Consider the following 26827-nt stretch of genomic DNA (forward strand, 5'->3'; position numbering starts at 1 on the left):
GTCAGGCTGACATAGCGCTGAGGGATCTGGTGTAGTTGGGAACTGTCAGTGTTAGGTTAATGCTTGGACTGGATGATCTTCAAGGTCGTTTCCAACCTAGATGATTCTATGAACTACATTAACTAAGTACTGAAAAGCCTCTCAGTGCATCACCTAACACTGAAAAAGATGGAAATGGATTGCAGTTTTGTGTTTGAGAGAATACACACACTCAACACTTCTAACAGATTTAGAAGAAACTGTTTTCAAAAAGAAAGTTACATATTTCCTCAAATTCAGCTTTATTTTAATACCAGCCATTTCTGATCTTTACAAGAAGGAAGATAGTTGAAGATCTTTCCTTCTTTAGGTAACAATAGCTTCTACTTTCTAAAACATGCAAGTTTTTGTTTGTTTTTTCTTTCAGGAGAATATACAGTGTTAAGTAACTTGATCCTCCCAGTATATTTTGTTTTTTAAGACATCCTCCTACAGCTGGATCCAACACCCAATCTGAAGAAAAGCTGACTTACTTTCAATACATCAGTCCTCACACGATCTTTAAGTCAGGTCTACACTGACGGTTTTTGAGAAGAAAGCAGTTTAATTGCACAAATATTACTCACATTACAAACACATTTAAGGGACACATTACTAACCAGCAACATTTGATAATCCCCTGAACTAAAATAAAAGAGACAGCCATGAGGCTAACCTAAAAGAAGTCCAGAGACCACACAGAGGTCCCTCAAATTTCAGAGCATCAAGACACTGAAAGATCACATAAACTGCAATGCATTTTTACTAAAAACTAAATGTAAATCTCATTGTACACATTAGCACTCAAAAAGACTGTCATCTATAGCAGCTGTGAAGTCTTATTAATGCAATCTGATTACAAATACTGAAAACATTCAAGAATGAACAATCGGTATCCTCAAAAGATATTGCTGCAAGTAATCTTTTTTCTTAAGACTAGTTTGAGCATGACTTGTAAAATCTCAAGTTTTCCTCAAAATCTAAGTCAAAGGATATTTCAAGTACATTAACTTACAGCAAGAACTTCCTGTTCTTGAATCTTGGCCACAAAAAATTCTATTTCATACTTTCCAAATATGACTGCTGTTTATTAGAGGCAGCAATACACATGTTCTTCCCTTTGTACCATCATCTTATCTACCAGGTTCTACTTGCATTCGAAGTGTCCTTTTCTCTTATCTTTGTTTAAATCCAAAATGGTGTACTTAATTCCACCTCTAAGAAAGCAAACCTGTGACATCCTGTAGAAGATGAGCATATACTTAATCAAAAAGTAAAACTGAATTAAAAAAATATTGTGGGGTTTCTTTTTATATAGTATGGACAAAAACACCACCACTGAAAGAGGAAAGTAAATTTACTTTTCACAACACAGAAGACTCTCAAATGTTCCTGCTATACATCAAGCTCCATATGGCACAGTTTGTTCCAGACTGTTAATTTAATTTCAGCTACTACTTCAAAATTAGCAAACGGAAAACTAAAAAATCTTGTAGAAAAATAGTGATGCAAGAAGGCAAGTTCTGAGCTGGTTGAAGTTCTTACAAGAAAAAAAAATCAGATGAAAACGGCTAATACTGTAGAGTGAAGCCTGTCCGCAGTGAAGAGTCAATCTCAGTAAATTGTTAAAATACTGTCCAAAAAAAATTTTTTTCAAACTTTGTGAGGGGTAGAAAGTAAACTACTACATTAGGAAAACAGTTCAAAATAATTGCAAATGTTATATAACAGAGGTATTTTCTCACTCTTGTTATGAGAAGCAGAAAATAACCACTGTTCTGAACTACAGGAATAAGGCAAACTGGGAAAGACAAATTAAATAGAAAATTACATGAAAGAAATGTGAATAATCATTACTGGTTTTCATCACAGAACAAGTGAACAAAAGAATACTTACTGTCAGCCAGAAAACGCAATACGATAAACCTTCAAGAATGGACACTTTATGAGTCACTGATTAGGATGCAGAGATATTCACTCATCTTCAATATTAAAAAATGGCCATCACTAGTTACCACAGAAGTTGTCTACAAGCCTACAGAGATTTTTCTGAATGTCTTTATCTAGTGACCTTAAACACTAAACTTGAGAATTGCAATCTTTTACAGAAAATACCTGAAAGTTAGTAACTTGAATAAAAGCATGAATGAATTTATTTTCACAAAAAAGCTTATGTGCTTTTAAAGATCTTCTATCACATAAGCTACTACAGCTTCATTTTACACAGAACTCGTACTTTCAGAATGCTGTAGTACAGGCCAAAAATTCAAATGACAATCTAACTTGTTAACAAAAAAGAAACTAGTCTAACATAAGCCAAAATTTACCATAGGACCTGCTCTGTTGACTATAGAACTTTGCTTCCTATTGAAATTTATGTTTTTTCTGCTTATTTTGTCTTGTAGTTACTTGCTGCTTCTCTGAATTTTAAAACTACATTTAAAATGCTGCATTAATATATCATTATTTCCGAGGGTTTTCCCCAACTCTTCCAATGTTATAATACATTAAAATATTGTATATACAACATCTACAGAATAAAACCAACTAAAAAAGTTCCTCAAAACCTGTGGAAAATGTCACTGACCAGCCAAAGAATTAATGTATACATAAGGTAAAATCTGGCCCCACACAAACTGCATATAAACAGTACTTAAGAATAAAATTGGAAGATTTTCATTCTATGCCTCTATTAAATAATCTTTACATCATCTGTTCAGGTAAAGGAAAATCCTAACACGAACTTTCACTGACTATGGCTACACAGATGGAGCACTCTCAAAGGATATAACTGCAAAGACAGATATTTTTTTTGCCCAACACCATTGCTGTTGATCATTTGAGAGTAAACAGGATCAGAGGTATTCTGTCGAAATACAACTAACACTCACAAGGAAGGTAAAATTCTGCTTCTCAAATATTTTAAGGTAAAGTTCAAACATAATTTTTCACAAGACAAAGTTGCTTACAGAAGGTAATCACTTTAACAGATCTGGAAATCGTTTTTAAAAAAATATGTATATTAACTGTCTTAATACCAAATTCCTCATTAGAACATTCTGTCATTTAATTTGGTTCCACTAGAGTTAAGAAACACTTTAAATCCATGGAACCAATATATAAAAACCCTTCTATCAGCTTCATTTTTTAAACAACAGTAATGAAATTGACAACAAAAATAACTGCTGAACATAATGCAGGTATTTTTTAATTTGTCATCAATTTAAGGCACTTTACTTACCTGCAAAACTACTTTCTGAAAGCAATATCGACTGTATCTCCAAGTTCACAATTAAAACATGTAATGTAATTACATTCACACTAGATATACATCTTCAGAAGTGTATATGGGAATTTTATGCTGCAGCTTAGAATCTGGTTTTTAGTTTTAAAAATGGCATGAGAGTATCTAAGTATCAAAACACATCCATGGGGGCATGGAGGATACCCTACTTCCACAGAACAAGTTGCAAATTTAAGATGCGCTCCACAAATCACCCTGGTGGGTGTGGAGTTGAAGGCCTGTAATTGGTAATGGTCTGGGTAACTGGACCATCATGTAGAAATACAATAAAATATTTAACTGAAAATTGTGTGTTATAACATTTGGGAAATCTAAAATGCAGCATTGTTTTAAGTTTTCCTTGCACAGAGAAACACATCTAGGCATATATTAAAACAGAGTGAACATTGGATGGATTCAAAACAGTTTTCGCCAAGTGCAATATCAAGGATTAGATTAATTGACAGTCAATGTTTCCCAAAAATGTCCTTTATCATGAAGTATTTATGTAAAAATCCAACTAATTCTTAGTTGGAATGTGGAATATAACATTGCAAAATTAACTTTGAACACTTTAAAAGAAGCACTAGTCATAGCCACAGTACGATAGATATGATTCTTTGCAAGACTTTTGTATTAACAATTTTTCCTCACCAAGTAGATACTATATATGCTGTTGTAATCAAAAAAAGAAAAATCTGATCATAGTTGCTATCCCATAACTGATCTGAGTTACCAAGTAATTAGAATATGCAAGTATTTCCAAAAGGAAGAACACCACCAAAGTTTTTCATTGCTACAGAGGTCTTGTAGGAGAAACTTCTAACAAACACATGCAGTCTTTTATGCATGTTGCAAAAATTGTTTACAATCACAATAGTTCAATGTTTAAGATTTCCCCAACAAAGTTCTGGCCTGTCCACACATACTTAAACATATAAAACACAAACAAAACAGTGTCAGTGAAACTTCCTGGCATGAAACCAAGCTCCATCGTTTTCCAGCTAGAACTTTTATAGAACCTGGAAGCCATTTACTGTAGAACAGGAGCAAGATGAGGTAGATTTGAATGAAGACAGACGCTTACCATTTGAATAAACAGAGTTCTGACTGAGGAAAACAATACACATTTACCAGGCAGTTCTTGTGTTTTAATCAAAAGTTTAAGAAACTGGTCATCTGAACAAATCCAAATGGATTAAGAAAAATTGCTTTCTTATTAAATACCGGGATCCAAGTCCATACACAGTAACTCTTGAGCTACAGTGTCTGCTTTAATCAAAAGATATCTAACAAAAACTACTACTATTTTATACTACAGACGCAAAGGTCAGAATCACATTAGGAACACAATGGCCATCACAATAAATTAGGGACAAACAAGAATAGCTGATTCTTACCTAAAGAACATACAAGTTCCCCTATAAACAAACAATTAATAATTCAGAAAGGGCAGGAGGGAAGCTAACACAAAGACTCCATAAGTAAATAAAATTTTTAAATTATTGTAAAACCCAACACTATATACAGAAGAGAAACAAAGCCTTAAGAACCTAATTTTGACATCATATTGTATTTTTCAGATCTTTTGTATTAATACATTTGGAAAACACTTACCAGCTAAAACTGCCACAAGTTTATCAACAGAACTGCACTCAGTAACATGAATAAAAGCAACGCGCTTCATGTCATGTACAAAACAAAACCAACACAAATACTCTTTCATCCTACACAATGCTAAGCCTAAATTAGTGAGCCATTAGTCACTGCAGTAAATCATAATGGCCATAGACATTTTAGTAAGGCCTGCAGTGACAGGACAAGGGGTAATGTCTTTTTAAACTAAAAGAGCGTAGATTCAGACTAGATATAATGAAGATATAACAAAGAAATAATTTACAATAAAGGTGGTGAAACACTGGAACAGGTTTCCCAGAGAGGTGGTAGATACCCCATCCCTGGAAACATTCAAGGTCAGGTCAGATGGGGCTCTCAGCAACCTGATCTAGTGTAAGATGTTCCTGCTCACTGCAGCAGTATTGGGCTAGGTGACCTTTAAGTCCCTTCCAACCCAAACTATTCTATAATATTCAGGAAAAAACATCTTCTAATTGTAAACCTTAAATATATTTAATTGTTACCTTTTATCAACCAAAATAAACTCCTCATCTGAACAGTTACAAATCAGCTCTACAGAAACTCATTGTTTTTCAAAAAAATACTAATTAAAAATGCTAATTCATCTAAAAATAACACCTAATCTCTGGAAAATTAGAAGTGGAACCTAAAGAAAAGGCTTGATGGAAGACAAAAATAAGACTTAAATTCCATATTCCTCATGGGAGATTTAATAACCCAAAATAAGCATTAGCTCTAGTAATGAGATAAACCTACTTGATGCCTACACTACAGAAAGAAAGCTTGTGAAACATTCATGAGAAAAAACCTAATATTTAAAAATAGCATTTAGCCTGGTATCAAAAGACCAGTAACCTAAGAAAAGTTAATTTCTGTATCTCAGCTTACTGCATTACCACTACTAAAATTTTCTACTCCATGAGAGCTACTGAAGCAAAATGTTAGAGGCTAAACAAAAGGTGAGAGGTGTGTACTGCTCACACAAAGAAAAAAAACTACTCAGAAGGCACTGCCTCTTGACAGAGAAACCAACTCTATAAACAAGCTTTCTTCACCCTAAGCAACAGATCCATTAACAGGTTTCCTCACATCAAAAAATACTATTTCTACAGAAATTTCACTTACTGCTTCTTCGGCAGTTTACTCTTTCTTTAAACACAGAACCTTCGAATAAAGACAAACTTTTCTAAGCAGAGGAACTTATTTTGGCTGAAAGTCTCAATGCCACCAAGTAATATATCAGGATTTATACAGGTGGATGAGTCCAAAATAGGTACCAAGTAGACAACTGAAACTGAAAGTTAGTTTCTTCTTAGTCTGGGTAAGTATGTGTACAAACTCCAAGTCAAACTTAACTCCAGTAGCTGAGAAAGAAAAAATGAAAATTATTAAGGCAAACATTAATTTTAGCTTCTTCAAAACATGTAGGGCATTTAACACACACATTAACAAATGATTTATCTAAATTTTTATAAAAGCCTCTTTCTTACTCATCAGAAGATGAAAAGCTGAAGAACTGAGTAGTTGAGGAACTTAGGTAAGTAGATTTTTTTTTAAACTTGTGAGCAGTAACGATTTTCAGAAATTATATTAAAGATATGGAATATAGACTCATTACATCTGCTCTTTAATAGATTTTTTTCATTTTTATCTGTAAACCCCATGAAATCAGAGAAGCTAAGTACACAAATGGAGTATTCTATAAAAAAGTACACCAGATGCCTTTGAAGTCTTCCCATTAATAATTGAACAAAAATGGCATCTGCTAAAGCTGAGGGCTCATGAAACACTAAGACTGATAATGACTGATGTTATTTTGCGATTGCCTACGAAGCATATAAGTGTCCTTTTAGTTTCTTGATCCATCAGTCTTACTGAAAGAAAATTAAATTATAAACAAAACCAGATAATCTAAAGAACATAGATGAAAGAATTCCTTATCAGTTATTGTAGAAGAGAACAAACCTTGGAATGTTTAAATGCACTACTGCAGCACCCAAATTCATACTGGATATTTATGCACATTTGACAGCACATTAAGAAAAATTACTTATGAATGGTCATTTGTTCTGTTTGTAAATTTACAAAATTGCAAAGTTCTAAACCACTTTGTGCAAATACTAGAAGATTATAGCAACAAAATAAAAGATTTTAGTCTCCTAAATATAACACAAGGAAAATTTATCACATTACCCTAAATATATTTCAGTATATATGAACTGTGAATGTTATGAATTAAATGTAACATTGTAATGATTATTTGCTCCATTACTGAAAAATTACCTTAAGTAACATCATCCTTGATAACATAAAAACATAATATAGGGTCAATCATGAACTATCCTAAAATGGTCATGACATACTTAGAACCAAATTCCACAAATAGCTCTATTTTATGCATACAAACATGTGTTACAAAAAGATGGTTGAAGTTCCGCATTGATTTTTATGCAATGCCTTTTCATACCAAAAGCAGGTATGACAGTTAAAATAGTTTTTACATCTGGAAATGTAATTAATGGCTGAAAATAATTTATGTAGTTTCTGAAAATAAAGCAATATGAATATTTTAAGACCTATTAAAGAATTATTTTCACCTAAAGTACCAAATTTAGTATCTAAAACACTAAGGAACAGAAGAAATGCAAGATTTAAGGATCTGTCTGCTGATATATATCACTGCAATCCTACAAAAACATAAACCATTTAGTGCTACTGCCAAAACTAAGACCACACACAAAACCACAAACTATGTATTTATACAGTGCTTGCTCAAAGACTTAGCCTATGTTGCTTTATGCATAGGAATAAACTTCATCACTGAAGTAAAAACACTGCCAAGAAAGCAGGAATGTTTTGTCAGGTTGGGTTTTTTTAGTTCTACATTTAATGATCTGTGTTTCTTCAAGCTAGTTTTACCTTAAAAGACTTTTAAGGTGTCAAACATGAACTACTTCTTCCACGAATATGTATGCTGGATTGCAATAAGGAGGTAATTCATCTCTCCCAACCAAGCTCTACAAAAGAGCTTTTATAAAGCTGCTTAGCTTTATAGCAGTTTGTTAAGAAACAGAGACTTCATTCATACGACCTCACAAAACTTCATCATCAGCTTCATTGAGTACACTAGGCTGTCAACATAAAATAACCAAAATTTATTAGAAGAAAACAAATAAAATTTTAAGAGATGTGTGGAATTTAATTAATTTATTTATTACTGGAAATCTGCCTTAGCTTAGTTTAATTTTGAATAAAGTAGGAAACAATTCTGCATTCAGTGAAAATTCAAATTTCTTATATGTCTGGGGCTTTTGAGTATAATGGAATCAGAAGACAAAAAAACAAAATTCATTTACTTAAGAGCCAAGAAGTGCAAAAAACTATTCCTGAATTACAGAAGTCCAAGAAAATCTGATAGACTTTTTTCAAAAGTGTTTGCTTAACTTTAAAGTAAATATAGAAGTGAGGGATAAGAAATGGGAAGCTTCATTTATAAACCACTCCAAAGGACAGAACTCTTAGCATGAAGACTAAATATGTGGGGAGTTTTCCAATCAAGTTTCTGGCAGCCCTGAAGCTATGAACTTTGTTGTTGTTTTGGGATGTGCTTTTTTATTCCCTTGCTCTCATCTGTCTTACAGTTTTTGATCCAAGTCCATGCCAATCTCTGCTGTTGAGGCAATCTCCACTGCTTTAGCGGCTGCCACTTAATGCTAATACTTACACAACACACTTGAGCAGCAGTGCTTCTGTATAAGAAAAATTAAAGGAGAGCAAAACATCTAGAAATAATGCTTGAACAGACTAGGAGATAAGAAGTGCTTAATATACAGTCTTACATACATGAAAGAACAGCAAGCATTCATGAGTTGAAATTGATGAACTCTCAAATTCCTTACATAGCAAGTTATATTTGAAAATGGTAGTTTTATTGAAGGGAAGAGGACAAGGACATCCAAAAATCTCAGCTCCCTCTTTAAACCATCAGCAAGAAGAGCAGTAAGCTGTAGGCCTACTGTTTCATTAAGTACAATACCCAACCAACACTATTTTGCAGTGTTACTACAGAATTAAATCTGTGCACCACAGAACTAAGACTACAACTCCTACATATTTTGGTCTGGTTTGTAGACACTTGAAAACACTGAATACACTAAACCAAATCACTCTCTTCACTCTTATAAGTTGGTGACATGAATAAAAGTAGTTCCTGGAACTGGAATTATTTGGTAAAAAGGTTCTGAGATTTAACAATGTAAATCTATGGAAGCCATTCACAATTGCACAGTAACCACTGCGGTTTGAATAATTAATGTATTACTAGCATTTACAAGTAACATTTTTTTTTTAAGAGTTGTGCTGCTGAAAAATAAAATATTGCTTCCAATCACCATGAGCAAGCTCCTCTTTCAGCAAGAAATATGAATGCAAAATAAAAATTAGCACAATATTACAGGAAAACAAGTTTCCTGATTAAGCTATTGTGAAATTAGAATGCATAAATAATGAGCTGTAACAGCAGATTTCAACTGACTTTCACAAAGCAAGGAAAAAATCCTAACCAATACAAAAGTGTTTATCAATAACTTATCTACTAGAGATCATACAACTAGACCAAGAAACTGTTTAGACGTTACTAAGATACCCATTAGATTAACAATCAATGCAATCAAATTTTTCATGTACAACATCACCATAAAACAAGAATGCTTCAGGAAGATAAATCCCCACACATTTTATCATCTGTGACTAAATGAAGTAACTGGTAACTGCATTAAACTTGATTACAAGATATTTTTCAAAATCAGTTATACTGAAAAATCAAAGTTTAACAAGTTCAGGAAAAGATACAGAAAGAAACTTTAAATAGAGGAAAGCCTAATACTGCAGCCTTATATGAGAGGTCCCAATTCTGGTCATCATCGCACTTACCATTTATGTCCTCCTTTTATACTGAACAGTAAAAAGGGATAGGATATAAGTGAAGGAAGCTTACTTTTCAAAGCTTTTAAGAAACAAAAAAAAAAGGATTAGAAACAATTGTTACTTTCCTTCTAAATACATGGTTGGCAGAAGACTTTAATATGGTATGAGGATTATGCCAAAAGTTTACCAAGACCTGATTTTGGTAAAAACTATCCACCAGTATCATGAAACACAATTTTCACCAAGAGACAACTTTTAAACTCTTAAAAGAGGTAATAACTTTTTTCGGTGTATATACAGCGGTAATCCAAGACCGTAAGTAATTACCAGATGGAGCCTGTTCACGGTAAACAAGTATTAGTAAGAATAAGTAAAAAAAACTTAAGAGTCGTATAGGAAATTCTAATAAGTTGAAAAAAGATCTGACATATCATTTTGCAATCTTCAGATAATTCTTCCCTGCTGCAAAATGCAAAGGCTTTTTTTCAACTCCCTTTCACAGTGTAAAACTTAAGTACAATTATCTGAAGACATGTTATAACAAATGCCTATAAAATACTAGGCCATGCTTAGAATTACATAGCTGCCCTTACTAGAAACAGTTGTTAAAGAAAGTAAATACATAACTTCCAGTTTTGTTTCAATTCTGCCTCTTTTAAAGTTCAAAGGACATTAGAAGTAAAACATAAGTCAACACGACCAGAATACTAGTCTGAAGACTAGAGAAAACACTTTTTAAAAATAAATGTATGTGCCACTTCAACTTCACATGATATTAAAAAAACCACTTTGACTATGTATTCCTTTATATAACTTATAACCCTTTTGGTAAGGTTGTCACTGCACAGCTACATCTATATATTCTTGCAGTGTATTAATTAGTTCCAGATGAACACATGATTCCAGTAATGCAAATTCAGTGGGAAAGCTACACTCTTGAAAAGCATTCTTCCACATCTACCTTTTCCCCTCAAATTTTATCTTATAGAAGTTACAAAAAATTATGCACAGTGATTGAAGTGCTTTCCATTTGAACCATTCCTCTTCCCTTCTTATGCTACATTTTTGCCATGTAACTTGAACAGTTTCTATTCACAGAGCATTCAGAATTTAAAGATGTAGATAAGCATGAGGATGGCCAAACTGCGGCAAGCTGTTCAAGCACAGAGGCTAAGTAACACTACCTCAAGACAGCTTCAAGAAGAAAACCAGTAGAGGTTGCTGTGGTCAACATTATCTAGTTTTCCCCAGCACCCCAAGCTGCGGGATATAGGCCACAATCTCCTACCAGCAATGGAATCTGAGGGAGCTACTTCCACCTCAAGTCAGGGTTGGCTCCCCAGCTTCCCTTTCCTTCAGCAAGTAGCATGGGTCTGACCGATCAGCCACAGGAGGATTTTGACAGATAGCTTATAGGGTCCTAAGTCAGACCACCCCAAGACGACACTACATGAAGATATGGTGAAATGAAATTTTGTATTTGGCATTACCACAATCACTAAATGCTATTTCTAAATTACATCAGACAATTGTTATATGCTACTTCACAAACTATGTTTAATATGTGGGAACACGATAAAGGACATCCTGAGTTTTAAATTCTTGATCTTCATCACCCCAAAGTAAAGACATGCTGAAAGCAGTTTTCTTTTACAGTGTGAACACATACAGAAATAAATGATTGTTTTCTGCTGCAAGTTTCTCCAAATACAATCAGGAAAATCAACTGATGTTAGTAACATCAAAGGAACAACTTTGATTCCTCCTCATCTTTACTAAAATCACAAAGGGGCAGAGGACAGGAAAAGAGATGTCCTTTTGCAAACAGGCAATCTCTTATTTTCTAACTTCTCTTAGGATGTCTCATAACATATAAAATACATTCTTCTCAACCCTGCAGAAAAATGTTGTGGTATAGAATGCAATATAGCTATTTCTTCAACAAAATGGAAAATCAGAAAGTAGCTGAGAAACCAGCTTGATTTATGTTATCAAGTTGTACCTGTGAAGGGGACCAAAATTCCCTCCTGAAGACTACAGTTGTTATAAAAGAGCACCGGGTGCATCGCTTATTTATTGCTTCCTCACTAAGAATAGCTATAACAGTAAAAGGTATCATTCTCACATAAACCTAAAGCATTCACAATACAGGTTGTGTTTAACTGCTTTGTTTGGTAGAAAAAAAAAAAAAATCATACCCTTGACCATGATAGATCACCATGAAAATTTAGAAGCTGACTCCACTGATACCATTTTGCTAGTCCTGCAGGATGAGTCTTCAGAGGCAGAACACACCTAAATTACTAATATAAATAATGTAGAAATTATAGCAGAGGACAATTTTTTTTTCCACCTTTATAATCTTTTGGTCTCCTTCAGTAAAGATTCCTCATCTAGTTTAAACGGTAGGGACAAAGGAGGAAGTGATTTTAGACTCCATATGAAGTTAAGCATAAACCAAAACAAGCAATTCAAACAAGCTTAGCAGCCTGAACTGGTTTAAAATTTAAACCTTCAGTCAAACTAGAGTAGAGTACCTCCTCATGGAAAACATAATTTATTCCCATGACCTCCCACTTAGAAAAAATCTGTTATTTTATTAGAAAAAAAATAATTTCCTAAATTAAAAAAGCAAATTATTATCTGAACACCTTCACTTAAGTGTTACATCATCACCTTGTAGGAAAAATAATGATGCCACTGTACAAGAAAATAACTACACTACTAAATTTGTACAACTCATGAGAACAATGGAACACTGAAGGAAAAACAGTAAACAAGAAGGCGGCAGCACAATAGCTAGTATATAAAAATATTACAATAAAAAAAATTCTTTTGCGATTTGGACTTTTGTCATAGACTATTACTTACGTTGTCCATGAAATTTGGCTTGAATCCTCCCTCCTGCTGTCGTCGCAATTCCTCCTGTTCCCTCTGGCGTAGCATCTCTTCTTCACGTCGCCGATGTTCTTCTTCATGTCTAGAATATTTTTCAAAAACTATGTCAACTTAGACTCGACCTGTTCAGGCTTGTAATAGGTCTCAGGAGATAAGATCAAGCATATGAACAAAACTGGTAATTTTTTATTTTTTTTTTTTAGAGAGAGAGTAAGGCACTGATCTACTCCACCTGACAGGTCTGAATATTACTGAAGGTTTGTTGGGGTTTTTTGGTGTTTTGTTTTGTTTTTGTTTTTGTTTTTTTTTAAACTGGAATACAGGTAATTACAATACCAGGACATTCTATACCTGGCTCCTCCTGCTACATACTGGTAAATTGGTTAAAATACGCCAGTTTTTAAAAAGTCACTACAGATTAAAACATTTCAATACTGCCAAAAAATACATTGTTAACTCTGAGAGGTGTTTGTGCTCTAATCTACGTTTCTTGTGATATTTACCATAAAAAGTATAAACTCAATCAACACAATGATACCACGTCTATTTTCTTAAATTTAGCAGAGGCAGTAAAGTAAGTATTTGTATGAATTAGATGATAAAGGAAAAACTGTTCGCAACATAGCATAGCATCATGTGAAAATCCCCCCCAAAATCTTGTCACACTATAAATTTGCAATGCTGCTATTCCACATGTGGATCACCAGTCCATAAATCTTAGAAGCACATCTGTATCTATTACAGCTATGCTAAAGTCACAAAGTTAAAATAAATAATAGGAAAAAAAAAATCTGTTAAGACATTTCTATGCTATTTAGAAAGCTAAAAAATTTACAGTGGATATAGTAGAGCTGAAATAAATGAAAAAATCCAATAAATACTTGAAGCTCTTCCTATATATTAGCGTAAGTGATCACTTTTGTGTTCAAGAATATTAACAGAAACATCACACATTATGCTTTTGAAAAGCAACTTTTTAGCAGCAAGCAATTTTTTATTTGATATCAAAAACAGGCTCTAAAAGCTAGAGTATCTGTATTCATACAGGCCTATAGCAGCTGCATGCCACATCTTTGCACAGGAGAAGACAAAATACCTCAATTGTATCTGCTTGCGTTTTTGAAGTTCTTGATTTCGAAGTTCTTCCAAACGCCTCAATTCTTCTTGACGTCGCATGAGATCTAACAGGATTAAAAACATAATAAAGATAAAGCTTCCAATCAACAATGTGACAACAAACAAAATTACTATTACTGTCAGATTACAGCTCTAACATTCAATTTTTAAAGAAATTTCTCAACACAAGTAATTAGTTGCTTTCCATAAAGCTAAGTCTAGTATATGAAAAAACACACTGGATCGACAGCTCACAAACATGTAAAGGTACAGGACTAGCAAAGCCTCCAAAGCAGGTTATGGAAACAAATCTGAAGCACTCAAACAAAAAGGAGGAAAAAACCTCTCAATCTCTTAAATCACATCCTGGTTTTACATCTAGAGCAAGACATCAGTTTCCTCGCAATGCTGTACCACTGAAGTCACACCAGCAAGAAAACTAGTACAATATATATGGGCTTATACTTTTCACTATCTATTGCAGACCACTGCATGGCACACATCAGAAAAAAGTGTTGTGAACTTCACGTGATGTAATCCAAGCCTCCATAGAAGTTTACCACTTACCAGAACTCTGCTTCCAGCAACTTACAAATGTCTTGTCTTTTAACACTACCAGAAAGGAACAGCTATCCCCTTAAAAAGCACTTTAAATGCTCTTAAAAAGCAACACACAAGTAATAGTAATTACTTTTGCTTTACTAGTTTCTGACCACTCACATTACTGATTTCTGCCTGGCAAATTATGCTTTCTTCAATGAATATTAATTCTATCTTTTGTTAGAAAGAGTTGTTTGCCTTTCCTATCTTCACATGACATTATTTATAGACACCATGAGGTCTTTTATGCTTTAGTTCAACTACTCCACACATTTCTCTATGCACCTCTTAACTATACTAATTAAAGCCTCTTTAGCTATGCAAATCACTCTCCTCAAACTTGTATCAGCATATATTATTACACCTTAACCTTTTACTTTAATATCCAAAACCAACTACAATGACCAGTACATTTCAGCAAAATACTAAGTGTTTGTTTTCTAATAAAGAAGATTATCAGATTTTTACTCTCAGAGCATCCTTACTGACATCAGAAGTCCTTTCTCAAGCACATTTTGCAGGCTTGATTTTCCAATCTCTTCTGCAAAATTAACACGTTTCACACTTCAATAGAGTATGATTACACTGAAGATGCACTCAAATCACAGAGTCTGAGGACTACTTCTTTACAACTGTGCTTGACACAGAAGGCTTGGCCACTGCTATCCTGATACACAGGGAGAGCCACAAGTACACTTTTTTCTTTAGATTATTTCAGAGTACAAGTGCACTTTCTTTTAAAATTAACCTTTAGTTTGTTTGGGAGTATTACTGACATCAGTAACTGACCCATACTATGCTCAATATTCTCCACTGGGGGAAAAAATGCTTCCTTTTCAGTTCTTCATTCTTTCAAATTTAAGTAGCATTCCCTTTTTCTTGTGTTAAGACACTAGCACAGGACTTCTTATTTTCTCTCTACCACTAATTGCTACCAATTTATCATTTTCTCCCATTTATTCTTAAGGTGTAGAATCCTACTTCTTCCAGCATCCTCGTAATTTTTTTCCATAGCATAATTCTGACTATTGACTCTCCTGAAACTGTTAGTATTTTAAAGTTCAGCATATCAGTATATGATCCAGTACCATTTGACAATAGCAAAATCTTGGCACAAAGGCTTACTAGCCAAATGAAAATACAGATCTAAAGATTGGGGCTGCGCACAGAGCCATTCATACTCTGCAATGATGGTAATTCTGGATTGACATATGCTAGACACAGGCCCTTTCTCTGAATAGAAAAATCCTGCACTAAAGCAGCTGTTAAGAAAATACAGAAATCATTGTTATTAGCTTCTGCGCTTTCATGTGCTTAAAAAAGGGCAAGGTCTTCATTTTATCCTCAACCTTCTGCAGAGCATAGGGCAGAAGGTGAAAGTGTACCCTCACCTCAGAAGTTAATCCTACAAGCAGGAGTATCAAGTCGAAAAAGATTTTTAAGTTGTTGTAGCTGCTGATTTTACAGGTTCTAAAAATGGAAAAGAAATGCTCAGCTTCCACGTAACAGACAATGAAGGTTCTGGTTAAATTCAGTCACATTTTTCAGTATTTTCATAAACTATTTAACCACCATTATGAGAGAATATTTACAAAAATCTGAAGCATACCACCAATATGCAGATCAGAAACATCATGGCAATTTACTTACACATGAAAATACATGTTCTGCTTTAGAAATTACTTCTGACTCAATCTGTCAAAACATGACAAAAGTTACACGTATCAAAAGAATGAAGTCTACCTTAAGTATTAATACCACACCACAAAAACCCAAGTACTTAAGCCAACACATTCTACGTTCAAGTCCTGCTAGCTCTCCTAAAGCAAATTCTATAAAACCTTCACCCTTGGGAGTATATAGACTCTAGTAAGCTCACCCTTCCCATTTTCTTTGTAGCCCCTGAAAATTAATATATTTCATTTCCTATTTCAGGAAAACTACTTCAATATACCTTTAAACCTGTAGTTTGTGCATCAGGTATACAAAAATATTAACTCTAGGTTCTGGTGCCTCAAAAGTTTCATTGCACCTTTCTTAAAAGCCCTATGATGCAATCTCATTAATGTAATTAATATTCTTGGCATGATCTGAACTTACACTCAGAGACATTGTTCAGTCCAAGACTTAGAAGCAGCTAATGTCTGAAGATAAATACAAAAGGAAAAAACACCTTATTTTCATACACACTGAAGTTGGAGGCAAGATTAGAACAGAAGGAATTTTTACTAGTCCCTAGAGCTTTGCAAACATCAGCAGGTGAATAGACAGAAATCTAATAATCTGAACAAAATTCCAAACTATTTGACATCAAAGACAAGTGCTCTGTTAACCAAATGGGGAAGGAAAAACCTTCTTCCCACACTAACAAAAAGCATCTTTCCTCACTGGAATATTATCACCAAAAGCATTCATGTTCTAATAGCTCTTTAACGGAAGGACTAATACTCTTGCTTCTGCATACAGAAGCAGAGCTTAACAGATATTCAAAAAAAAGGATTATTTCTTCCTTCACAGTGCCCTTAAAAGAAACCATTATATTCACAAAACATACCTACGCTCTTCTCCCACCTTTTACCATCAAGACCTTTCCTATATTAATAAACAGGCCACTGTCACCTTGTCTCAGTTTAAAACATCAGTGGCAGGATAACTCAAGAAAAACTAATCCCTAACCTTGCCATCAAGTAGAGGCAACAGGTGTATAAACTCTTAAAAAAAAAAAAGAGATACAAGTTTAAAACTGGATCATTAGCACTGTCAAATATTAACAATTAGCAGTACATTTATCCCACTTGTATTTTTCATGACTGAACCATCTTTACCAATATCAGTCACACATATACACAAAATTTAAAACACACATCTAATTGAAAAGGGGGGTGGGGTGGGGCTGTACTCTGTATTACACTGTTGTTATATCACATTCACATTCCTCACCTGTAAGATACACTTATGTTTACATGCAAACCAAATGCTTGAGTATTTTTTGTTTGGAAAATAAACCAAGAAACAGTTGTAATTTCAGGTGCTGCAATAACTAACTATCTGACATTTCAGTTGCAGTACATTTTAAAATACTGTATAAAAATTGAAATATGCTCCTTTTAGTCTTTTCCAATTATGAAAATGTTTTAAAACAAATTTTAAAAGACTATATGTGTTTACATTCAATATATCCAAGCATTTAGGTGCTTTAATTCCACCAACCTTGTTAATACTCTAATCCAGCTCATACAGGTATTTTCAACACATCATTCAAGTCAGCAAAAAAAAAGATAAACCAGTCTTGTGTAGGGAAGTCGTACTACCAACAAAAATGCCTTTTCTTAAGAGCAAGCATAAAATAAAGCCAAATAATTGCAGCAAACAGCTTGTATGAGTTACCTGGGTTTAAGTTTTGAAATGTATCCACTATTTAGAATCTCAAGACATTCAAACTCCTTTAAAATTACAAGGCACTCTTATTCAGTCTATCAAGCTAGTTATCATACTGTACTGTCTTACGATTCAACATTCAAAGGAATAAGAATTTTTTCAGGTAGCCATGATCTCCCTTAAATTAAATTAAAATTTAAAAACCTCAAAACTTCAGTGTTTCATTTATGCAACAAACCTTGAGATCCTTCCCGACAGGTCAGTTTTGCTGAACTGGAAAGCAGTGATTGCATGTCCACAGCATTCTGTGGAAAACATGTTTTGCAAAGAATGCTAACAAACAGAAAGTATCAGATACTCGCCCTGCCATTGTCTTCTCTGTCCAAGAAAAACAAGCTCCACTTATCTCCATTCTTAAAGATAAGGCCTGAAAGCAGTTTCTAGAAGACTTTTGCCCCAACACTAGCAGAAGATGTCCAAACAATTACAAACAAGGGGATTTGTGATCTTAAAGTTTCAAGAATGACTAAAATTCATAGCAACTGTGAGCTATTGCATATCTATCTATAATACTCTGTGCACATCAGACTTCTCAGAAGGGTTTCAAAGGAAAAAAAAATTAACATTAGGTATTGAAGCATTTTAAATTACACCAGAGGTGAACAGAACAGCCAGAAGTAGCAGCTACCATTTTTTTTTGTTTTTTCCTGCACATGGCCCACAAACAGTACTTAACTCCTATTTAGTCCCATAAGCAACATCAAAAATAGAAAATAATTTTACTTATGAGTGTGAAGCGACCATTCAAGTTTTTTACATAAACTACTTAAGACTAGACAAATTTAAGTGAACAGACCTAGACAATCCTTTCTCAATTTCTTAATCCATCTTGGCAAATCATCAAGGAATACGTGTAAGGAGAAATATTAATTCCTTTTTCTCAGTTTAATGAACTTAGTGTCTAGCAAAATCTCCAAGTTTAACATACAGCTCAATATATGACACAAAGAAAATGTGTGACAAAACAAATTTAAGACTAGTAGATTATCTGACTTTACCTTGCCTCATCAGCATTAGCTGATGCTCATGTCTAGCTGCTTCCATTTCTGCCTCTAGTTTCTCTTTGGCTTCTCTAATGTTCCTGTCAACCTGTTCACGCTGTTGCTTTTCCATCTCATCAAGAGCCTTCCACCGTGAAGCATACTCAAACTCAAATGTTCCAGGCTGAGCAAAACGTGGAGGCTGCTCTCTTTCCCTAATGAAAATTTAGCAGTTAAAATGTACAGAAGGACACATTTAGATCAACAGCTGTAACAGCCAAAGAATTTATAAACAATCACTTCAAGTGTAGATCTGACTTTAAATAAACCTGTCATGACTAAATTCTAAACCAGTCAAAGCTTAATTCAGCTGCTAAGACAAGTAATGTGACAAGAGAAACCGTCCAACTGTTCAATTTCTATACTTTTAAAAATTCTTATTTTCACAGTATAATACTAAGCTGCAACAATAGATTAACTGTGTTCAGCTTTCTAAAGAAGCATTTTATAAAAAGTTATTTAATAAGTATCAAAGCTTACTAGACAGCTCAAAATATTAGCCAGTCTCTAAACATTAAAAGGTACAAACATTTATTTCACATTCTAATATTAATATTGTACATAATAGTGACACATTTTTAAAAGGTGGTATTCCACAGCCTTACCTGAATAAGCATTTTAGCTTCCAGCAACATAATTTCTAAATGGCAATCAAATTTCAATATTAAATATTATCAGATTGTGACTTCTCTTTCACCTCATAATGAAGATTCATTTTCTCATGTCATGCTCAAAGTTTTATCTGAACCGTGGAAGCTGTAAAGATTTATACCCCGCTGACTTTACAAACAGCTATTCAGAGAACAAAAGATCTGTGGGTATAAAAATCTCTGCCAAATTAGACCACACCCCTAATCCATAAAAGCTATACTTTAGTGGGCAACAAGCTCCAATGGATTTTAGTGTAGGCCAGGAATCGATCTACTTTAGTAAGTGCACAGACCATTAAACCCAAATTTAAGCCTGAATTTTACTATGATTAGGATATCTTGGCAAGGTCCTATTTAATCCTTTGACAAAAAAACAGCACAACACAGAAACACTACTTCCTGTTACACAAACTCAGAAATAAAAATTAGTTAGCTTGGTAAATATATGCTAAGTATATAAATTAAGTTTTATAAAATAAAGCTAAACACAACTTACTTGTGATACTGTTGTGTTTTTTGCATTAGCTTCTCTGGGAGCCCATCTTCATCATCAAATTGCTCCATTGGTTCTACAACAACAGGTCGAGGTGTTCTGGAAGACAGTTTATTTAATAGTTGAATCACAAATTAAGCAGTTAAAGTTATTTTAGTATGTTGATGAAACACTCCAGAAAGCTAACATACATTATCTATATAATTCCTGTCTCTTGTAAATTCTTAAATTCTAGAATTCCAATGGATTCTGATTTTAAGAATTATCTTTGAAAATAATTGTTTTGATACCCAAAACCAGCTATTTTGCCTAGAAACCATAATATACTTGATGCAGTTCTATTTGCTAAGAAGTATTTAAAGATTAAAAAAAAAATCAAAACTATCTACAAACAGTTAGAAAATATTTAGCAAGGAACTACCTTTTTGTTTTCATCAGTGAGGCAACACAGGGGCCATGATTAATTGGGAAAGCACCAAACAATCCCAAACCAGCAACACAACCTACTCATATTTTCACAGAATATTAAGTTACTCTACAATTGAAAACAGCTGGTAATTTGGCATTAATGTTCCAGTGATAATTAAAAAACCATTTCTGCTTAAGTTATTTAAAACCCATTCTTTGAACAACCAAAATCTCACAAATCAGAATCCTAATTTATCTTTGAAAATAGCATCCTTGAATTCTCATTATCTGTAGTAATCAGAGGCAAGTATTAGCCAATACTGCCAAGGTCAGAAGTATAAGCATCTTGAATTGCATAAAAAGATCTCTGAATCAGTCTTGCAAGCACAGCCTATAATAACATCTTAAAGCAGAAAGAAGAGCTAGAGACACTATTTTTTAAACTCCAGCACTTATTTATTGTTTCACACCTTTATTTCTCGTTGCAGATCTTTTCACAAAAAAAAAAAACAACCCCACAACATTTTAACAACAGCCAAAGAAGAAACCTTTGGGCATCGAGTGCAGATTAAAAAGATAAAATCTGGAAACACAGAGCACAACTCAGCAACTGCTTCTCCTGATGTTATTTGCATGATAATTGCTGGCAGTTCTGTTACTTAAATGCAACTGAACTGTGGTGTTAACAAGTTATGATTTAAAACTATTTTAGATCTCTAAATTGACATTTCAAATGCCTAGTTTTGATATATTTAGCCCATGAATTTAAAGATTTTCTTCTGATCGGGCAGAGTTTCCAGCTAAGTAAAATTTTAGACTCTCAAGCAAAACATCAAAGCATCACGGCAACAGATTCATGCTAATTCTCTTTGCAACTGTGCATTGATGAACATGTCAGCCACCTAAGAAAAAGATTAAGTGCTTTTTATTCACTCAGGCCACAGTTAGATGATCATTTCAAAACAACTAATCTATCCAGCTGATGAAACAGGAACACTCTCCTTATACCCTAGCTTCTTTTTCTCTGCCACATCTCTCACACCAAGAGCAGCATTCATGTGAAACTGAACTACATGAGTTCCCTTGTCTGGCTCTCTGTGCTTCCATTCAAATACTAACACCAAGAAAACCCAGGGGATAAGAACAAATTGCTGGCACCTACAGATAACAGTAAAGGCGTATTCAGATTGAATTCACTGCGTAGCTACCAGATCAGTTCAGTGGTACACAAGATTTATGAAATTATCACAATAAAACGGAGTTCCCGACCCTTTTCCCACCTGCAAACTCCTCGTGGCAACATTTTCTCCTACCTTATCCTCTGTTGGACCTGATGTTCGTAGCACCCATGTTAGCAGGCACCTTCACATGCTTAAACAGCCAAAATGAACTCAACAAAGACAGCTGAATACTCTTCTATTGTTTCAGCAAGCACAAGTGGCTTATGGAGTATCATATGTTCTCAAGCAGATAAAAGATCAACAACAGCCAGGGTAGTAAGAGAAAAAAACCTAAAAGTTCCCCAATTTGATGGCAGCAAGCTTCCATGCTGTGGAATCACAGCCCTGTTTTTCCAAATGAGAATTAGAAAAAATTTATTTTTTTTTTAAATCCCGAATATCGATCATTTCACAGAGTCTTTAAGAAAGCATTTGAAAATGTCACTAGTGAATGTGTTAAAGCACACCAGTTAACTCTCTTCAGCAAGTACAGAAATCACAGATGCAAGAGAAAGTGCTGTAATTTGCAAGCTTGCTTGCCAGCCCTTGAAATAGAAAGTTTTCCAGAGATCGTTGCCATAAACTTCTGCAGAATCTAAGCCGTCATTTTCAAAAATAAAAGTACTTCTGGACTGTCAAGCCACAAATAAAACTTTTGAGATAGAAATAAACACAAGAACACTTTTCCGAGTTTACTGAAGTATCAGCAATGTAGTACACACACTACTGCTAAAGAAACAAGAATATTAATTTTGTCACACTGTTACTGTGATCAGGAAGAATGCAATCAATGAAAATAAAGGCTCATTAGCAAAAGCCCTACTATATAGAGAAGGAAAAGTAGTATTGCATATAGACAAGAAAAACAAACACTATCAGACTCTCATAGGGTAATTACAAGTCTTATAAACAGTAAGCAGAAAAAGATGGTTTTCCTCACAAAAAAAAATTACAGGTATTTGGGATATTGATGTAAAACACCTTAATTTCTCACCTCATGGGTTTCATAATCTAAAAATAAAGAACTAGGGAATACCCACAAATGCCGGTTTTCTCACATCAGAAATATATATTCACACAAATTCAAACAGAAGCCCATAAACTTACGTTGTTAGCAAGAATGCCCCATCACTGCATCTTTCTAGAGCTTTCCGTGCTGGAGGTTTTGCTGCAAACTCTACGAAACCTTTTCCTGTAGCTCTGCCCCGATCATCTACTACAACAACGGCTCTTTCCACTGGCCCGAATTGAGAGAATGCTTGTTCCAGCAGCTCATTAGAAACCACCGGTGAAAGATTCTTGACCGTTAGGGCAGCTCCATGTGTAGCAAATCGAATTCGAAGTGGTCTGCTCTTCAAAATAGTACCATCAAGTTCTGCCTTTGCTATTTCAGCCAGTGTCCTTGATTCCTTTTTCAAGATATAAAATATTTTATATATTTTATTTTCAAAGACAACAGACACCACTTTTATGTTCCTTGCCCCCCCAAGTAAGAGTTTTTTTCCATAACTTGAGCACAACAGCATCAGTGCCATTCAATTCCCTCCCCCACCCGCCCCAAAGTGTCTGCCCACCGATTGAAAAAAAAATATGCATTTGTCATCTCCTATGATTTATTCTATAAAACAAAATAGGCGCAAATTTTTGTTGCACGTTAGAGGATTTAACAAATTCTCATGGTGGATACGCTTGTGCTGTTCTGTAACGGCTTTTAGTAGAAAGTTGAAAACTTGATGCTTTTTTATATTTACTTACTCAAATGTTTATATTCTCCATCCCTAGCTCCATATAGTAGGAAACAGTATTTTCCAATATTACACTACAGAATCTAAACTGTTTGGGGTTTTGGTGGTTTTTTTGTTTTTAAGTGAGAATACCACACTTCCTCATTACCACTGTTGGATGAACTCTCAATATCCAATTCGAATTTCATCAACAAATGATGAAACTACCTTCTCTGCTCATGTATTCATTCTTCTCACATTTACAGCTTTTCTGCACCCACATCCATGAGACAGTCTGCATCAAAACCTGCCTTTTTTTATTTCAAAGATTTTCACCAAGTTTGATACCTGCAATCCCTTACATTTAAAGAAATTATTCTTTAGATCATAGCCATTTTCTCCATAGTTCAACTGACGAGGTAAATGGTTAAGAAACAGCATATTCCCGAAACATAACGTAAAAAGGAAGTTCAGATAAAAGATGTATCTAATCTGTATTACATACAAAACTGAGTAATGACATGTAAATGTATCGCACTTCCTCCGGAAAATTGCTATTTCAGGCTGGGGAATTCTCAGGGTAAAAGATGTATGGCAGAATGCCACAAGCACTTATCTTTAAGATGACAATCAAAAAGAAAAAAATCCTAATCAGTAAAATATATGGAAAAATCATAACTAGATATACCCAAAGCACTCTAAAGCTATTCCCAGAACGATATAAATCAGTGCATTCCAGACATGGCCATCATGAAAATTAAACCTGTACATTAAATTGACATTTAAATACAGCACCAAAAGCTTTTTAGATTATTCCTTTTTGCATGCCCAACTTGACCATGTTTGATCGAATATTGTATTACCCCTAAAAACCTAGTCATATCTGGACACAAGTAATTTAAACAATCCAAGTGCACATTTCTTAGCAATTCTGAGATTACATGTTGTTTTTAATCACGTGTGAGCAGTGGTATTTCTAAAGAATCCCGTCCAGTCTAAGATTAACTGTGTTTTCATAGACGAAACCTATACTCATCATGAACTGTACAGGCTGAAATTTGCTTCTGCATAAATAATGATTTTTTTTGTAATCCTAAAGTACAAAAAAAAAATCTCCCAATTAAATGAGAAAAATTTTTATACTAGTATTACATGAATAAAGCAGACCGCGCAACCACATCTTCCATTCACTGAAGAATAACAGGCTGCCATAGTACCCATGCTACTAGCACGTAAATGGTAACCCTAAAACCAGCGGAGCATCACGTAGTGAGGTGGGAAGCTAAACGCGAGGGGCTGGGAAGGCTCCTCACAACGCAGGCTTCTAGCCTGGATATATGGAAGCAAATAGGGGAGGGCTGAGAAAGATAAGGAATAGGAGGAGACAGTGCTAGCAGCAAAAAGAAAGAGAATGAGGAACAGATACTGGCTTTTTTTACATCCGTCCGACAAGGAAAGGCAGGTGGGGGGAGCAGGGGACAGAAATCTCCCGCTTGAAAAGGCAGCCCCTGGGTTACAGGGCAGCTACGGAGGCTCGCGCGAATCCTCACCAGACGAATGAAGCCAAAACCACGGTCCCGATTGATGAAAACCTCGCTAGGCTCCCCGTAGCGCTCGAAGAGGCGCTTGAAATCTTCCTCGGTGATATCAGTAGGCAGATTCCCCACGAACAGCCGGCAGCGCTGCGTGTAGCTCTTCTCGCCAGGTTTGAGAAAGCTTTTGATATCGATGGTGAACCCAACCTCCTGCTCTTCATCGCCACCTTCTTTGCTCGGCACTAGCGCCATGGCCGCCGCTGCCTCACTCTCCGTTTCTAGGCCCCGCAATCCCTTCAGGTTGCCGCCGCCCCCCCCCACCATGCCCAGCGGCGCCGCTGGGGAGCTATTCTCGATCCGCACTTGCTTCAAGTTCCTATTCGCTGCCATATTCAGACCTCGTCCCTTTCTCGGTGCTTTTCTTGGAGGACGCGGAGCCCGGTTCAGCAACCACCACCTCCGACCCTCCGCCAATTCAAAATGGCGCCGCCGCCAACCTCGACGAGTTGTAACGTCCCTGAGGAAAGCCCCGCCCACCGCCGCGGCTCCTGCTCGTTCCAGGGCGCGGAGTCTGCGCATGCGCTGTTGTGCGCGGCCGTGGGGGCCTGGGGCCTGATAATGGCGCGCTGCCTCCCTCAGGCCGGTTCTTTCTTTTAAGCTCCGGCGTACAGGCGAGCTCGCCTCTGACCACGAGAGATTCGTCCTTGTGTCTGCAGAGACAGCTGCGTGTCAGCGGGTTGCACTGCCTGACAAGATAGCCCCCTCAGAAGCTTCCCTCCTAGCTCGGCTCCCTCGGGGCCTGGCCCGCCCGTGCGGGGAGCAGCCGCAGACGCAACCGTATTGGATTAGAGTGGTGGCCTCAGAGCGTTCGGGGCCTGCCAGCAGTCTGTCCGCAGGCGGAGGAACCCCTTGGTGGGGTCTCCCCTGAGGGACAGGCAGGCGGGTGGGGAGGAAAGCACGCATAACACGGGAGATGCTGAGGCGCCTGCAGGGGAAGAGCCTGGGAAGAAAACCCCGGGGACTGTGCAGTGGAGGGGAGAGGGAGGACCCGCAGACAGCGCAGGGAAAGCGTTCACTGAGTTAGATACGGGAGACCAATCTGAGGGGGAAGGAGGCTTTGTTTCTTCTGCTCCCAGAACAACTTCTTAACAGGGCAGCAGCTTTCACTATAAATGTAATGACTTTCTTCTAAGAGGCCTGAAGTCAAACGTTTCTTTCCTTGGGCACCCCTTGGAACTAGAACTGCGTGTCTCGTCCACAGCACAAGAGTACGGTTTTCTTCTTGCCTGCTAGATGCCCAGTTGCTTGGTTTGATCTACGTGCTTCAACCAGTAATTCAACTGGCGCATTGTTTCTCAGACAAAGAGCTCATCAGTCTGCCGGGGGCCTCGCTGAAATCCTGATAATAGGTTCTTGGCTCTTAATAACCGTAGTAAACTGAGTGCTTCGGGTGCCCATGTAGTCTGCATTATGCAGGAGAGCTCCTGGACAATAGAACAAGGCTTCAGGAGAGAATAACTATTACTTGTTTTATTAATACAACTCTAACACTGAAAAAGTCTACACCATCTCAGGGTTAAAAGATACATCAGGTAGTGCATGGCATGTACTGTTCTTTTGAAAAATCAATGTCAAGTATATGCCAGAAAAAGCTAAATCAACAAATAGGCATTAATCCCTTGTTCAGGGATTTCCTTGTCCATTTGGAATATTTTAAGCTTCTCTGTCTTGTTTTTCCATTTGAGGCACAAGAAGGATCTCAGTTCTTTTCCTCGTATCTCTGAGCTTGTACCAGGATTTGGAGAAAACATGAGTTCCCAGGCAGCATGAATTACTTTAT

General features: G+C 35.8%; 1 protein-coding gene across 6 annotated transcripts in view; it reads right to left on the bottom strand.

Annotated features, from left to right (window-relative positions):
• The window catches only part of PSPC1 (paraspeckle component 1), a 66064-nt gene extending 40554 nt beyond the window's left edge, over positions 1 to 25510 (bottom strand). For 5 of the 6 annotated variants that reach the window (XR_003397701.1, XR_003397703.1, XR_003397700.1 and 2 more), the window contains exons 1-6: positions 25003 to 25510; positions 22836 to 23137; positions 20104 to 20199; positions 18916 to 19112; positions 13860 to 13944; positions 12737 to 12845 (exon numbers count right to left, since the gene is read on the bottom strand). Coding sequence is in view for 1 of the 6 variants with exons in the window: in XM_026841711.1 (XP_026697512.1) it covers positions 12737 to 12845; positions 13860 to 13944; positions 18916 to 19112; positions 20104 to 20199; positions 22836 to 23137; positions 25003 to 25377 (1164 nt within the window). In the remaining 5 variants the exon portion in view is untranslated. The remainder of the gene's footprint in view (positions 1 to 12736; positions 12846 to 13859; positions 13945 to 18915; positions 19113 to 20103; positions 20200 to 22835; positions 23138 to 25002) is intronic. The other variant, XM_026841711.1, reaches the window with a different exon arrangement.
• Between the last annotated feature and the right edge of the window lie 1317 nt (positions 25511 to 26827).

The sequence above is a fragment of the Athene cunicularia genome (genome assembly GCF_003259725.1).
Source record: "Athene cunicularia isolate RWA chromosome 1 unlocalized genomic scaffold, athCun1 chr1_part1, whole genome shotgun sequence".
NCBI lineage: Eukaryota > Metazoa > Chordata > Aves > Strigiformes > Strigidae > Athene > Athene cunicularia.